Source organism: Myotis brandtii, unplaced genomic scaffold (assembly GCF_000412655.1).
Source record: "Myotis brandtii unplaced genomic scaffold, ASM41265v1 scaffold147, whole genome shotgun sequence".
NCBI classification, from domain to species: Eukaryota; Metazoa; Chordata; class Mammalia; order Chiroptera; family Vespertilionidae; genus Myotis; species Myotis brandtii.
Window position 1 is genome coordinate 1,894,323 of NW_005355292.1, and position 17,117 is coordinate 1,911,439.

The window sequence follows — 17,117 nt, forward strand, 5'->3', positions numbered from 1 at the left end:
AATTTAAATGTGCGTCTCTTTCCCAAGGAAACCGTGCAGAGCCTTCCCGTCAGTGACCAGGTGAAGTTCAGTGCTTGGCTCGGAGTCAGATGCGTGTGACAACGCCTAACCCCAGGATGCCTGGGGGCAGTCCACGTTTCTGGGCTCAAGTCCCTGCGTATATAACTCCGTGGAGACAGAAACAAAAATGAAAGCACAGCGCCCGGACAGTGACACCGTCGACAACACCGTTTTATGAGTTCCGTCTCAGAAGCATGTGCTCACCTGGAAGACTTCAGGGCAGAAAGACCCCCGCGTACACTTTATAAGATGCGAGCAGCGCCTTCACCCACCCGCCTTGAGGCGTGGGGGTGACAGGCTGCCTGAGCAGCAAGTGCCCCACATGGTTGGAGGCGGTGGTGGGGGCCGCCCCCACCTCGCCGCACTTCTTGACACTGACCACATACAACGAGGAGATAAGAGAGACCGCAGCATCCAACCCGGGGTCTTGTGACACTGACACGGTGGCAGGGCGAACACTGGGCCTGACAGTGATTTCTACTTTGATGACCGGACGGGATCCGCCCATGACACGGCCGACGTGGGTGCTAGCAATATGTATACTTTTTTTTTTTTTCAACGAAACTCAGCGCATTTTCAGATTCCAAAACGGTATCTCCACGCCAGCGATGTAAGGTCCATGGGAACGTGAGACTCCCAGCTCCCGCGCCTCCCTGGCTAGGCATCCTCGGCGGGCGGTGTCCTGCTCGGCCAAAAGGAAAGCTCCATCCAGAAGGGAAGCCGCCACCCTGGCCACCCGCGTTGTCTCCCACCGACCCCTGCCCGCAGCGGGTTCAACGGCGTCCCCTCCACCACCGCCCTCTGAACCTCCAGGTCTTCACAGATGTAAGTGAAGTAAGGATGGAGAGGAGACCACACTAGACTGGGGTGGTCCCTCAATGCTCCTGAGAGCATCCTTAAACGAGGCCCCAGAGGGCAAAGACTCAGAGGAGAAGGAGGTGTGAAGACAGACTGGAGTGATGCATGTACAATCCAAGGAACACAAGGGTATGAGAGGCCCCGGGGGCTGGGAGAGGGCTTGGCCCAGGTGCTCCTTGGGGCCCCAGAAGGAGCCAGCCCTGCTGACACCTTCACTTGGCCTGCTGACCTCAGAAAGAGCAGGAGAAGAAATTCCCATTGTTCTAAGCCGCCCGGCTGCGGTCGTTTCTTTGGCAGCCCTAGGAAACTAATCCGCGACCAGGGATCGTGTTTTTAACCAAAGTGTTGCCATTTTAGGGCATTCTAAGGCCCACGCTTTGATTTATAGCGTTAGAATAGCTTTCAAAAGTGCGCCAGACTATGCCAAGAATTAGGGAACTTCCTGGTGCCAGCGACCAGATCGCCTTCAATTTTTTCAGAAAAACACTCGTTTTGTGAAACCTTTTCATGTGAACGCCTCTGGTGGCCGCGACCCTGCATTTTCTACTGAGGAAAAACATGCCCTGGACCGCTGAGGGGGGAACGTCTACTTCACATCCTAATGGAACTCAGGCAGGGACATGTTTTGACAACTATCTTTAAATCTCTCGGAGTTCCATTTGAGAATAATGTTAGAAGTTTTTAAAAAATGGAAATTAAAATGTAATTTCTTTAGTATGTTTTTCCGACCAACATTCGTGGGCAAGTTAGTCCCATTTGGATTGCTTCATGTTTACTCCCCAAAAAAAGCCTCGTTCTCTGAGGAGCTCCTTCTAATGATCCCCATAACATGAGTCTAGTGATCCTAGGTATAGCTGGGTTGAGAAACACTGGAACCCGAGAGAACCAATCGGGTTTCTTCCAACTTCTGCACTCCCCAAATGAAAGCTGCTTCCTTTCCCTCACCTCCTTACAAACCAGATGGTAGTTCTGCTGGGAGAGCGACCACGCCAGGTTTCTTTTCATCACATGCCCCGCTAAAGACACGCTTCGCCCAGGGAAGGATTTCGCTACCCGACTGGTCACTCACTCGTATGTTCACTCACAGCAACTATTTATGGAGACACACTCTGTATGCCTCGCGCTGTGCTGGACGCTGGAGAAACAGCGGTGAGGCCGATTCTGAAATTATTTCATTGAAAAACAGTTCATTAAAAATCTTCTCACCAAGATGGAAGAATACTTCTGGTTTTATGAAAGACCTCATTTTCTTCGGCTTATATACAGGATGTCCCCCAAAAATGAATACACACTTTAATAGCTGATAGCTCAATTTTGAAAATCAAATATATTTTAATTAACACAGCCTTCATGATAGTTTGACCAGTAAAGCTTGTTACGTTAAGTAATACGTTTGTTAAACTTAAAATTTCAGTAGGGAATTCCATTTTATTATCTGACTTAGTTAAATTGATTGTTAATGGCTATTGAAGTTAATCGTAATCATAAAGCAGATTATCTTGCGCTTGAATACAAATAACTTTGCTATTTATGAAGATGCTCTAGCACCTCATTTCTATTGCAGATGTCACATATATAAGGATGACAGTGCAACCGACCAGCGTGGCTCAGTGGTTGACCTTTGACCCATGAACCATGGGGTCACGGTTCGATTCCTGGTCAGGGCACATGCCTGGGTTGCAGGCTCGCTCCCCAGTAGGGGGCATGCAGGAGGCAGCCGATCTATGATTCTCTCTCATCATTGATGTTTCTATCTCTCCCTCTCCCTCTCCCTTCCTCTCCGAAATCAATAAAGATACATTAAAAAAAGAAGAAGAAGAAGAGTGGCAGCGCTGGAGGAACTGCCTGGGTTACAGTGAACACGGAAACCCTCGGTGTAGACCATGTGGATACGAGCAGATGTGCCCAAGAGATTAAGTCACAGCTTCACTGAAATCTCAAAGGAGAGACTACAGTCCCCAAAGAAGAAAGGCCAACAGCGCCCATCGGAGTCCATTAAGTACAACCTGTCATGACGTACGGGGTGTGCAGCACTTGAACATTTAGATAACCCAGTGCAGACCCTGGCTGTGTAAACACTGGGAGGTGTTGCCACTCAGTAAAAGCAAAACGCCTGCCTGGTGTCTGGCCTCATGCAGACAAGTGTCATGTAACACAATGCAGGCCCCAAGGACTGTGGATCTGCTGGTAGGTGTCAGAAGCATCCCCAACTATGGCCCAGAGGAGTCTGTGCTCATCACTCAGGTGCTCACACACGCTCAAAACCCAATCCCAGTCCGGGCAGCCGCACCATCACCCCCCCTTCCCAAACACAGGCAGGCGCTTTAGGCCACACGGGCACTTGTGTCTCACATAGGCGCTCAAATCACGCAGACGTCGGGCCAAGACACAGTAGCAGTTCTCTCCTGACCCAGAAGCACCACTTTACCCAGCCGGCATGGCTCAGTGGTTGAGCGTTGATCTATGAACCAGGAGGTCATGGTTCAATTCCTGGTCAGGGGCCATGCCCGGGTTGCGGGCTTGATCCCTGATGGGGGGTGTGCAGGAGGCAGCCAATCAATGATTCACTCTCATCATTAATGTTTCTATCTCTCCTTCTCCTTCCTCTCTGAAAGCAATAAAAAAATATATATATTAAAAAAAGCAGCAGCACAACTTCTCTCCCATCTCCTAGAGGCCACTTACAGGATGCTTTGCGTGTAAGAAGTCAGCAGCTGCTCGTGGATTAAATGAATGCATTCTCTATGACATGGGATCAGTCCCACCTCACTAATGAACGCACTCACTCACACACTTATCATCCAGGCAGATGTCCACTCACTTACGGAGCATTTATCGACTCGACACCGACTGCTTCTTACAGGCATGGCCGGCCCAGATACGAGATGACAAGACGTATAACTCAAGGTGGAGAGTGCTGAACTTGAACTCCCAGAGTTGCAAGAGTCTGGTGGTCATTAAGGTCCATCGATTCCGAATGATGACCATTAACTGGCAATGTGACTGCCAGTCCATGCCTGCCCCTCTCCTTCTCTGCAGAAGGTCCCAGCGCTAATCGTCAGTTCCAAATCGCAGTGGACGCCTTCCTCCCACCCCCGGGCCCCTCCAGAGACCAGCTGTCACTCGCATTGAAGAACCTGCCCGTTCGCTGGCCAGGGCGGAGGCTCAGGGCCTCCAGCATGGCTTTCTGTTGCAGCCTCACTCTGTTGGTCTCTTGAGCTCATGAAAATGCAGCTGAGTTCAGCTGCTGGAATTTGGGTCGACATGTTGCTTGAACCAGTAAACGGACTCGAGGAGGCTCGGGAAGAGACCGTGAACACCTCCGGGGCCTCCAGCGTGGCTTTTCGTTGCAGCCTCACTCTGTTGGTCTCTTGAGCTCGTGAAAATGCAGCTGAGTTCAGCTGCTGGAAGTTGGGTCGACATGTTGCTTGAACCAGTAAACGGACTCGTGATGGGGACTCTACTGTGTTTTCTCTACCGTCCTCAAGGAATAGCATGAGACAGAAACAAATAACACAGGGGGAAGTGCGTTCATCTCTTCAGAAGCTATCAATACCCAAAGGATATCGGAGGAGTCCCTTCAAAAGGCAAACACTGGAAACAAATACAGTCACGAATGGGTTACACCAGAAAAAGCAAGTAAGATAGGAGAGTAAATTAAATACTAGGATAAGTGGCCAAAAAGAGCCCCTAAGAGGGAACACCTTTTGCACACTAACGCACACAACTGTTCAAAGCACGCACATGTATTAAGCCGTTTTATCCCTGCACCACCACCAGGGAGTGGGTGTTATCATCATTATGGAGTCCATTCTACAGATGGGGAAACTGAGGCACAGGAAAGAGTCAGCTCACCAGGGCAGTGGGGCAGGCCTGCCCCAGCACTCGCATTCTGCTCCGTAAGAAGAGTCCTTAGGAGGAGATACGGGGCCTTAGTCGCTAAAGGAGATTGTATCACATGCAACCCTGACTCCTCTTTTCTTCACTATCCTATAAAAAAGGGAGTGGAAAAGAACTATCAAAAATGAGTCTGATTTCTCATATTTTATTATTCTTTTTAAAAAACATGTCTGTGTGCATGGGAAAAAAAAAACTAAATCCAAAAGAATAAAGTCGTAAAAGATTCTTGATGGTGTAATACCAATCACTTTTTTTTCTTTTTCTAAATGTTTATTTCCTAATCTCCCCCCAAAATTATTTTAAAATGGGGGGAAAGAACACAGTTTGATTTTGTTGTTGTTGAACAATCTGTTATTCAATGGATAGGTCGGACCTGTATTCCCTCCGGGCTAAAGAAAACAAAACAAACAACCCCCCCAATCCTCAGGCAGAGAGAGGTGATTTCCAGGGGAATGCCAACAGGGGTGCCATTCCATCTGGCGTCAAAGAGGCGTGTCTCGGCTGGATGGTCCTGCACCAGCGTCACACAGCCGAGATCTGGGGCGCTGGGACCAGCGAGGACTCGGGAGGGCCGAGCTGTCACTGTGCAAAGCATGCTGGGAGATTCAGGAATGCCTCCCAGAGTTCCCTAAGAGCTAACAACGCTGTCCCATAGCGTTATCGGGGGAACAAACACAGAGAGGCAAGTGGTCTTCCTTCAAACAGAAGGGTCCTGAGATTTTACAGGAAGCTGAAGTATATTAACAAGTGAGTCCTCCCAAGAGAATGTCTCTTTGGGTAACTTCACCATCAGTTCAACCAAAATGTGTGTATTGAGTGTGCAGACAAGTCATTGGTGTGTATTCATGGACGAGCACCTTCACAGGACATGACTACATGGCACCACGTCCGGCGGCTTCTCAGGGTCAGACACACCTGCCTCCCCACCTGTCAGTCATCCACACCCACGGGCGAGGTGCTGGAGGGGGAATCGCTCTGGGACAGTCCGCTGGTCCATGGCAAGGCAAAGCTCACAGGCACTCTGTCATCAAAGGAGGCGTTTCACCAAGACGGGAGCCAACAATGAGCGGCTGCTGGGTTTTCTGACGATTCCGTGGGCGACCTGGAGCCGTGGGCTTCCTTGCTTGGAGAGGTAAACATCGCTCGTTGGCATTTGGCCAGCGCTTCAGTTGTGTGGCTTTCAGGTGCTATTTATTTTATTTCGTTTATTGTTCGGGGTTACTGTTTATTGACTTGATATGTTTTTTCCCCTGCACAGGGGCCAGTCGGGTAAGGACATATCCTGTGGATGGATAATTGATGATTCCCTATTGTTCGGTGTTTGTGTGTTACGGTTTTATTTGCTTTGGTTCAAAGGACCTAAACAATGCCTCCGCTGGACTTTAATAACTAGTGTAAAATCAGCCCCAGGAACAATCTGTGCCCTGAGATTGTTGTACCCAAATCTGGTGATCTAGGCTCGGCTCAGGAAAGCAAAATCTCAAACCACTGTTACCCCGAGGAGCCACAGAGAAAACCTTCAACCGAAGCTCAAAGCGGCTCATTTCGGAACGCATACAAAAGCAGAGGCTTGCATCGATCTCCATGATAACAAGGCCACCTACCGAGATGCCTACGGGGCACAGATCTTAGCACAGACCTATCTAGTCCATGACAGTCATCGCCTTAAAAGCCAGCCAGCGGACCAGCCCGAGGAGGAGGAGGAGGAGGAGGAGGAGGGGCTGAAGCCATTACTTGAGAAACATCGTATTTTCACCTCCTCCGCGGCGGAGCATCCTGCCCGAACATCTGCAGCAACAGGCTATTCCCCTTGGAGAGGAGATCATGAGGCCCCGCAGAGGAAGCGTCCACGGGGAGCCCTTCCCGCCCCGCGTGCCTCTGGGGGGCTGGCTACGGGCGGAGGAAGTGAGCGCAGGAAGTATCTGTCTACGGACCCTTTATCCTCGAGGTGATTGCTACAGCAGCATTTTACTGTTTACCAGAGCAGTAAACACGGGGCTAAAAAAAGATGTTTTCCATCTCCGAGGACAAGGCTGGAAAACACGCACGTGCACTTTCTCATAAGCAGCTTCTTATCAGAACTGTTTGCCATCTGCCTGGGCTCCCAACGGAGAGCCGGTCACTGCCATCAGCCTTCTGGGCAGCACAGAAGGGACCCTCTCAGATGCCCAGGAAACCGGGCGGCTTCCCTCCAGGGGACGCTCCTCTAGCCAAGGCAACGGTGTTTCTCGACTGTGCTTGGCCCAGGCTTGGCCGTCCACAGGCTTGAGCGTTATAGGGGTGCGGAACCTTTCTCCTGCCAAGGGCCACTGGGATATTTATCACATCTTTCGGGGGCCATACACCTAAAAACTAGCCTAATTATCAACCTAAAAATTAGCCTGCTACATTGGGTCAAACATTTCATTAACTCAGCCCTAATGCCTCGGCAGGGCCGGACCAAATGCTTTTGAGGGCCTTCTATGGCCCGCGGGCCGGATGTTCCCCACCCCTGGAACAGCTAAAGTCTGTGAGATTCTGTGTTAACTCACATGGTGGAATGGATAATCCGGAAGTCAGAGAGCTCACAAGGTCACTTACATTTGACCTTGGACAATATTCTTATTTTACATGTGAATATCAACGTGCTTCCGATTCTAGGAGTTCCCACGAGATGCAGCTGAGAGAACACAAGCGGAGGTGCAGCTACTGCTTCTGATGCTGGACCTCACCCAGGCTGAGCCTCCTGCTCCATCTCTTTATTTCTTTGGTCCAGACTCCAGGTTTGCAGCCAAACTGTCCCCCACACCCTGGGATGGGGGGAGTGACCCAGTACCGGCGAAAGGCCGAGGGAAGTGGATGAAAGCAGGTCTGAGAGGAAGCCCTGAACATATGAGATGTTCTAGGAGCCCCTCATCCTCATGGCTGTGTTTCACATTATAAAACACTCCCCTGGGTGCAGCTGGCATAGCTCAGTGGTTGAGCATCAACCTATGAACCAGGAGGTCACAGTTCGATTCCCAGTCAGGGCACATGCCCCAGTCAGGGCTCGATCCCCAGTGTGAGGTGTGCAGGAGGCAGCTGATCAATGATTCTCTCCTCATTGATGTTTCTAGCTCTCTCTCCCTCTCCCTTCTCTGAAATCAATAAAAATATATTTTTTAAAAATCTCCCCTTGGCTTATTAGCTATTTGCAAAACAGGAGGACGAGCAGGGAAGGGGTGTGAGAGTGAGAGGTGCAGAGAGAAAGAGGGTGACAAAGGCTCAAAGGTCATCCCGGGCCAGCTGAGCAGGGGCCATGGCTCGCCCAGCAGCAAGCTCTCCTAGCCCTGTCTCAAGTCAGCAGTGAAGACCAAGTGCTTGGAGCAACGGGCACTCACTGTTCTGTAAGAGTTTTTATTTCGTAATAAAGAGCAAAGAACATGTTAGTCAGAGGAAAACTGGCTTTTAAAAAATGTCAATTCACAAACTGTCGTAGAAATGGAAAGAAAAACAGAGCTTTTATGGATTTCCTGATTTTAGTCCTACAAGGAAAATGTATTTGAATGGAATGAATAACAAAATTAGCAAACAATGAACCCAACTCCATTCATCTGGCCACAGCCCCGAGGAGCAGAAACTAGTGTATCAGAGGGAAAGGCCCAGGTGTCCTGGGCAGAGACTGGGCAAGGGTGAAAGGTCAGGAAGCCCATGTCCCTGGTTCCCTGGGAAGGAGCAAGGCCAGGAGGGGCGAGTTCACTAGCCGAGGTCACATGGCATCAGAGGGACGCGGGAGCCACCCGCTCCCTCCCCACGTTCCCCACCAGCCTCTGCCTCTTGCCTCCCTTTCCGTGGGAGCAAGATAAGACCAAGCCCTTCCCCCCAGAGGCTATTTTAAGGAGGCCCCGGGAGACAGACACGGGCTGTGCTTGCTCCCTCCACCCTCCACATTTCTGACGCTCTGGGCACATCAGGTAACACCTACGAGCAACATAGATCCAGAGAGGACTTCGCAATATAAAACCACATACACTTTTTTTTTTTCTAAACTTGGAGCAACATCTTGGGAAATCTACCTCAAATTGAGACACAAACTAATCGTGTTGACACACTCTGGAGTGTTGTTTCAACAGCTCCTCTTCCTCTAAGGTGATCATTGAGCAGCAGAGGCACAGGGCTCACCTTGAACAAAGATACTCCGGCAGGCCCACCGCTATCGGCCCACGCTCTGAATGCAGCAGGGCCGCCGGGGGGACTGTGAGGGGGGGTGAGGGAGAAATTCCCTCTTCAGTGCTGGCTTTGTGCAATGCCAAAAATTAATTGGCCACACCACAATATGGAAAGAAAGACGCTAAATCCTCAAGGCAGAATGCCTGGAAGGCGGCTGGGTCCGATGTAGAACATGTTCTAAATGTTGTTTCTTTTGTTCTCCAGGATTTGACATGCATTGTCTTGCAGCAGCCCTGATGGCAATGTCCTGATTGGACAGTGAGGTGGCTTTTAAAATGAATGACGCTGCTTGGCCTTGGCCCTTCTTTTCTAAATGTCCCTGAACTTATCTGTGGCCAGCAGCGGCTTCCCCCACACACCCCCCCCCCCCCCCCCCCCCATCCCAATTCCATGACCACCCCGAAGGTTGGGTGACACCGGGTGGAAAACTCGGAGCTACATTTTCAGTCCCAAGACGAGAGCGAGGAAGTGGACACTTGGGACGAGGAAACTTCAATCAGCAGCTGGTCCGGGACCTAGAGCCACTGCCTCTTGGAAACGGCCAACTACCAAATACGGGAAGAACTCGGTCCCCAGGCAAACACAGCGTCTGGCGCAGGGTTTGGGGACTGAGGGTTCTGGCCCCTCTTCTTGATTAACCACCGAACGTGTAATAATTGTTGCCTGGGTTTGCTGTTGTTGTTGTTCACACAAAAGCAGTAACATACATTAGCCAGTTCTAATCATTTTCATTAGCCAATGAACTGCATCACTATATCACTGAATACATCATTTCTTTTTCTGCACCGTAGTTTGATATTTGAGGCGAGGGCAACGCGCAGGAAAAGGAGATGATCTGATGATAAACTGAGGGGAAACGAAGAGATTTGTGTGACTCGAGCAACATTCTCAGCCTCGTTAATCCCCTGTCTTTACGGGTACAAACGCAGCAGCATCCAGGTGGCGTGAGTAGCACAGGAGACGGTGGGAGCGCCCAGCACGGCGTGGCCTGGAACCAGTGGTTCTGAGGAGGATGTTCAGTGGGATGATAAACTCGAGATACAACAGCTGCCTTTAAAACTGTTTTTCTGTCTTAAACATCAACATAATTCTATTTACTTTTTATTTGCCTAGGAGAGCTATCTCTAAAGCAACACGACTCCTATTCAAACATCCACAAGAATGACTCTACTACTGTGCTCAGAACTTCAGAATGAGCTCCTCGCTGGGGGAGAATGTCTTCATTTTCCTCTTCAGAGGATCTTAATGAAAACTTATTTTTTTCAGCAAATTTTTACGGGACCCCTACAGTTTGCCAGTCACTGCTGAGGACACCCAAGAGATGGAGCGTCGATCACTGAACGCGGGTCCGATGGCTGACATGGGTCCACGTGACGCTTTTGGAGAACATCCACAAACACAAGCTACGCCAGGGGAATGTGCTGACAGGAAAGAAACGAAGCGGGGGAGAGCGGGCAGAATGAGGAATGATCTTAAACTTCATACGACAGGCCCCAGCCAAGCTCAATAGGGGAAAGATGTGGGAAAGAAGTTTGATCAAACAAGGAATGAAAGGATGAATAAGAAAAAGGCCCAGGGGTCACAGTGGCCACTCGCTAAAAGGGGTTCGCAGTCCAAAAATGTAACGGAATCCTGTAATTAAGGAAATACAAATAGAAACGAGATTCCAGTTTTGCCGGTCAGAGTGGCAACGATTCAAAGGGGAAAATATTCAGAGTTGTTATGAGTACAAAGAAACCAGCCTCATCTACGGCTGGAAGGGGTGGAAATTGGTACAGCCTTCCCAGAGAGTACCTGGGCCAATTTTTTTTTTAATTGGCAAATATTTAAATTTGGCAGAGACTTAAAAAATTATGTATACCCATTGGTCCAATAGTTCCTTTTCTTAAGCCCCGGGACTAATAAAATGAATTTTAAAAAATTAGACAGAGGTTGAACTGCAATCTAGTTAGTGAAAAACTGAAAGCAATATTATTTCCTACAACAGGATGTCGGTTAAATAAATTATAATATTATTTTAAAGGAATATAATTAAGCATAAAAAGCCTGCTTACCCTTACCAAATATTTTGAATGACCTGGGGACATGTTTGTGAAACAATGTTAACCGAGAAAAGCAAGATAGGTAGACAGAAGGTCAGAGGGAAACACACAGGAGGCAGACACACCAAATGTGAGTCATTTTCTCTGGCTGGTTGGAATTAGGGGCAATTTGTATTGACTTTATAATGTTGTTGTTGTTTATTCATTTAAAAAAACAACAAAGTGCATTTTTCCACATTCCTGAGAATAGAAGGACTGGCGGCACTCCAGGAGCCTGCTCCTGCCCCAATCAGGACAGGAGGCGTCGTAGGCTCTGCCTCCTTCAGCACAGAGCCCACCGCTGCCCACTGTGTGGTACCTGCCCTGTCACACCCTTTTCCAGGACACCACAGGCTCCCTCCTCCTGGCCTCCCTCGGCTGCGGCCTCCCAGGCCCGTGTGCCTGCCCTGACATGCAGAAGGGACCTGCTATTCTACCTCTTCAAAAGCTTTAGGCTAAAATCCGCGGGCTCTGGGTTTCACAGCTGAAGCAGGGCAACAGAATAGCAGAGAGTTCAGAGCCGGGCCAGAAGGCCAGTGCGATCTCTTAGGAACGGACTGTCCTACGGCAGCTGCCATTTGCTGAGCACCTGCTAGAGCAGCGGTTCTCAACCTGTGGGTCGCGACCCCTTTGGGGGTCGAACGACCCTTTCACAGGGGTCGCCTAAGACCATCGGAAAACACATATATAAGTACATATTGTTTTTGTGATTAATCACTATGCTTTAATTATGTTCAATTTGTAACAATGAAAATACATCCTGCATATCAGATATTTACGTTACGATTCATAACAGTAGCAAAATTACAGTTATGAAGTAGCAACGAAAATAATTTTATGGTTGGGGGTCACCACAACATGAGCAACTGTATTAAAGGGTCGCGTCATCAGGAAGGTTGAGAACCACTGTGCTAGAGGCTCTGCAGCCTTCACTGGCACCAGCACGGGGCAGGACAGCCTTTAAAATCCCATTTCACAGGAGGTCACACAGGTGAGGTCCCTTGCCCGGGGTCACGTGACTGTACGGACTCAAATGCAGGTGTGTCTGTGGCCACAGAAGATAAGCAAAGAGGACAGCTGTCCTCCATCCTGTCCTCACCAAAGGAGGGATGAGCCCCCTGTGGCAGGTGGGGCTCCCCTCGCTCTAGAGAGAAGACCCTGCCCAGCCGAGCACCGAGCACACTCCTAGCGCTGGAAGGGCCTGGGGACTGTACTGCCTCCTCTCAGAGGCCTCACACCCAGGGCAGCTCCGACCCCAGCTGCCCGGCGGCCGGAACCTGTGTCCCCTCCGCATGGGCTGTCCCGTCAGCTCCTGGGGCCAGCGGGGTTCTCTGCTGTGGGCTGCGCTCCCACGGAGGGAGCTGGTTCTGAGGCTGAGTCAGGAGCAGGGTTTCCCCGGAGGATCGGTAACGGCTGTTCCCTTATTCACGTCATTTCTCTGTGAGCTTTTTCAGGAGACGCGAACAAGTGTATAAAGGAGTGTGTTTGTGAGGGTTTTCTTTCAAATAAAGGTGTGTTTTGCCAAAAAAAAATAAAATTGTGAAATCATCACTTTAAAGAAAATATAATTAAGAAATGGTTCGGCGTTTCAGAAAATTCCCCGAGACCCTGGCAGTCCCACGTGAATGTACTTAATGGGAAAGAATGTCCACAAATTCAGTGGCTCCATCCGCTCTCCGGGCCACTGAGTCAGATGCCCGGGACGAGTGCGCACAGGGGCTCAGACACCAAACCGTGTCCCCGAGCTACGCCGCAGTGCACGCCGCGAGCCATCTGAAATAATGGCCTGAAATTCCAGTCTCGGGGCCTCCTCTGGGGGTCTGGTACTCACAGAGCAGGACGGCGGCATCTTACACGTCCCAGGCCTTCCACTGTCACAGACCACCCTCCCCCCAACAAGAGATGACACAGTTCTTATTCCACAGAAGCTGATGGGTTGACGAAAACCATACACCCAGAGCTATTAAGCATATCAAAACCCTAGGAGATGCCCTGACCGGTTTGGCTCAGTGGATAGAGCGTCAGCCTGCGGACTCAAGGGTCCCAGGTTCGATTCCGGTCAAGGGCATGTACCTTGGTTGCGGGCACATCCCCACTGGGGAGTGTGCAGGAGGCAGCTGATCGATGTTTCTAACTCTCTATCCCTCTCCCTTCCTCTCTGTGAAAAATCAATAAAATATTAAGAAAAAAAACCCTAGGAGATGAACTTTCTTCATAGAACCTTTAGCTTTTCAATAACTTTCTGTGCTCACGCATAGCCGATACCAGCGAGCGCCTGCTCCATGCAAGGCATGAAGTATGTAAAAGGGGCCGTTTTTAAATGAACACTGCAGGTTGCCATTACCATCAAACCCGGCAACCTCTGTTAAATCAGAGAAAGTGACTCATCTAAACAACTGATTGGAAACAGTAATATCTGCTTCCTCATCAAGCGTTCTGTGCTCACGCATAGTAGCCGATATCAGCGAGCGCCTGCTCCGTGCAAGGCATGAAGTATGTAAAAGGGGTCGTTTTTAAATGAACACTGCAGGTTGCAATTACCATCAAACCCGGCAACCTCTGTTAAATCAGAGAAAGTGACTCATCTAAACAACTGATTGGAAACAGTAATATCTGCTTCCTCATCAAGCCTCAGTGGTAACTTTCCATATCCTGTGGGATCCGAGCCTGCTGTGTGCTGGGCGGGCTCTCTCCTCCTCCTTCAGCACCAGGTCGCTGGGATGAAGGAAAATCCCCACATTCCCCCCCCCTTTTTTTTTAAAGACTCGAGACCATTAAACCAGTGGTTCTCAACCTTCTGGCCCTTTAAATACAGTTCCTCATGTTGTGACCCAACCATAAAATTATTCTCGTTGCTACTTCATAACTGTAATGTTGCTACTGTTATGAATCGTAATGTAAATATCTGATATGCAGGATGGTCTTAGGCGACCCCTGTGAAAGGGTCATTCGACCGCCAAAGGGGTCGCGACCTACAGGTTGAGAACCGCTGCATTAAACTCTAGAATCAGGGACTGTCACCGGGGTCCCTGGACCACCCAAGGAGTCCGGGGGGAGCAAGTCTTTCACTAGATGCAGCGTCTCCAGGCAAAAGCAGCATCTGAGAGGGGGCCGTGGCCGCAACAGACTTCCCAAGTGGAACAGGGGAGTCTTGGGGGTGGATTAACAATACCAGCAGGACCACAAATAGAGGCCCAGGGCGACCAGGCCCTGCTGTCTACAGGAGAACAGGGCGCGGTTCTGTGGGGCAGCGGGGGAAGGCGCAGAACCAAACTGACCCGTGAACTGCACGCAGGGACCTCGCCCTCAATGTCCTTGTGCTTTATTACAACTCGTAATCTGATCTCAAAATCCTGGGACACTGAGAGATAAACGTGAGCTCCTGAAATTCCTTTACTTCTTCCCATAAACAGTGTGCTCCCGATTCCAAACCAGCACGGGGGAAAGAAGGGTGAGGGTCACAAAGGCGGCATCGGAACATTCAGCTTGTCATCACGCCTCACGGGGCCTGAGAGTCACGCCAAAACCCCCCTCAGCTGTGCCATGCCACATCACAAAGGCAGCGCCTCTGGCACTTAATGGACCAACTGGTTTATTTACTGAGAGAACAGAACACGCAGGGCGTGTGAGCCTGGCACCGCCTGTAGGGAAGACCGCGTCCTAGACCCAGTGGACAGCCTCAGCCTGCCCTACGCCGATGTGAGCTTTGCACTCACATCATAAAAGCTGCGGCCCACGGCTGTTCCTATAAGCATGTCAGTAAAATCATCTCCTGACTCTACCCAGGAAGGCAAACAGAAACATATCTTGGAGGAAGTTGCCTATAAAGAGGGGCCATTCTGTTTTAACGGATTAAAAAGAATTCACTTGACGTCATTTTAAAAGTCAGCCTGAGACGAAGACAATCCACAGATAACGCAGTGCAATAAAACGGGACCGCGAGCGTGGTACCCCAGACAAGTGGGAGCCCTGCCCCGAAATGTACTCTGAAAGCCACCACACGCTCCGGCTCCAACAACAGCTTCCGATCTTCAGAAGCGTAACACTGGTGTGTGTTGCGAATGCACCCACATTCTGAAGGATGGTCTGTTATTTTTCATGTCCTTTAATGCACGGCCTTTTTGAAACACACACACAACCATAAAATCACACTCAAGCTGTTCAAGGATGACAAAGAGTATCTGCTTTAACTGCTGTGACATAGGGACTTAATTAAGGGCGAAAATAAAATGAAGAGGGTAGCATGCTGGCTTATAAAATAAAATAATTCCTACTCATATAGCTGAAATGGAGCACACGCCACCCCCAATTCCACCACTGCTCTCTGTGAGTTCCATTTCAGCAGACTGTAATCCCGGGAGCCAGATGAAGAAAAGTCTGTATAAGGCAAAAGTCTTTGATGCATGAGTATTTTGATGTATTATTGAACGTACATGGAGAAATAAAACAAACCTTGAGGAGTAAAAACTGAACAGCGCTTCTGAATGCAGTTCATAGGGTGGGTGTTCATCGAGTCCTCTCATACAAGCATTTCAGATGACAGAAAGCCCCAAACCAAGGAGGAATTTTGAAATTGCCTGGGCCCGATTCTGGGCAAACTTTCGTTTTCATGAGCTAAAACCGGTGATGAAAATACACCCGAATGCTTCTCACCTCTATGCCAGCAAACAAAAGGCACGCAGCTACCAAAAACTATATCTTTTTCCTCCTTTCTGGCGACTTTTCTCATTTCTACAAACGTCACCAAGGCACGGTGGCCGGGAACATATTTTAACAGCCTGGCACTTCAGGGACTCCATGCCGCTGGCTTGCACTAAGAGTGACATCCATTTCACGCCCAGGAGTGAGGCCGCATTTAGGTTCCCACCGACAGAGTCACGTCCACCGTCATCTTTGTACACTAGACACCAGACACGTTTGCAAGAAAAACACATCAGACCTCACAGCCCCCGGCACGGAACACGGACAGGCCATGCCTCTCCAACCCCCACAAAGCAAACATCGCTGAGAAGGAAGTTTACTCCCAGGGCACAGAAAAGTAGGCATTTTATTAAAGACGGACACATGACGCAGCAAACCCAATTACCACCGTCTGAGTTATGAGAACACTCCGTTCTCAGCATGGAGGGTCCAAAAAGCAAGCCAGCATTTGCATGTCCATCCCATGCCGAGCAGCCGCTGGCCGGGTACCTCTTCTCTTCCACGGGGCCTGGCGGGCAACCCTGATGCTCGGGCGTCATCCCAGAGCATCCGAAAACTCCGCGTCCGCAAGCCCATCCTTGTCCCGGACCCTGCCCTCCAGCCGCTCCGGGTCCATGGCCGCCCGTCCGAACCGTCGGGGAGAGTGAAAGAAGCAGGAAAATTCAGACGCGCTCCGAAAAGCCCTCGCAAAAGTCCGCCACGGCACGCCACCGTGAATTTAGAAACCCCAATTTTTTTCTGAGTTTGAAGTTTTTAAGCCTTGCGGATGGTTGGAGTAGGAAAAAGGAAATTTACTAGGCAGTGCAAAGGAAATCTTGTTGTCCTCTATTGTGGCCGTGGGGGTGTTGCCCAATCCTCACTTATCTGCCTTGATAAAGGAAACCAGAGAAAAGAGCAAGAAGCGCAAGATTTCTGTCAGGCAAAAAGGTACCCTCCGCTTACCTTAATCGTGCTGGCCATAATGCAATCGCGTTTATCGATCGCTAATCAATGTTAATAATAATTATTGCTTCTCTCTGACCAGAAAGTAGTTTGGATGAGGTTGTTTAGAGCGGATGAGATTGTGCTAAGTCTGGGAAATGAAGTCAGCCAATGGCAGGAAGAGCTTTCTATTGGTCCTGGCCGCCCAACCCGAAGAAACAGGATATTTGGGAGTGGAGAGATAAGAGACCCCGAAAACAATGTTGTTTTTCTTGATGATATGCAGCCAGGAGATTTTTTTTTTTTTATTAAAAAAAAAAGGGCATCCATTGCCTGGGACTGGGGCGGCCACAGCAGGTGTGACCCGGCGTGCCGGTGTGACACGCCGCGCCGAGGCAGGATGCAGAT

The 17,117-nt window shown here is 49.8% G+C and overlaps 1 protein-coding gene across 5 annotated transcripts in view; it reads right to left on the reverse strand.

Moving 5' to 3' along the window:
• Positions 1-17,117, reverse strand: part of ERG (v-ets avian erythroblastosis virus E26 oncogene homolog) — a 159,071-nt gene that overhangs the window by 84,558 nt on the left and 57,396 nt on the right. For 3 of the 5 annotated variants that reach the window (XM_014535656.1, XM_005861299.2, XM_005861296.2), the window contains exon 1: positions 16,278-16,723. The exons of 1 other annotated variant lie outside the window; for it this stretch is intronic. In XM_014535656.1, coding sequence (XP_014391142.1) covers positions 16,278-16,364 — 87 coding nt within the window. In that variant the 5' untranslated portion in view covers positions 16,365-16,723. One more of the 5 variants, XM_005861298.2, reaches the window with a different exon arrangement.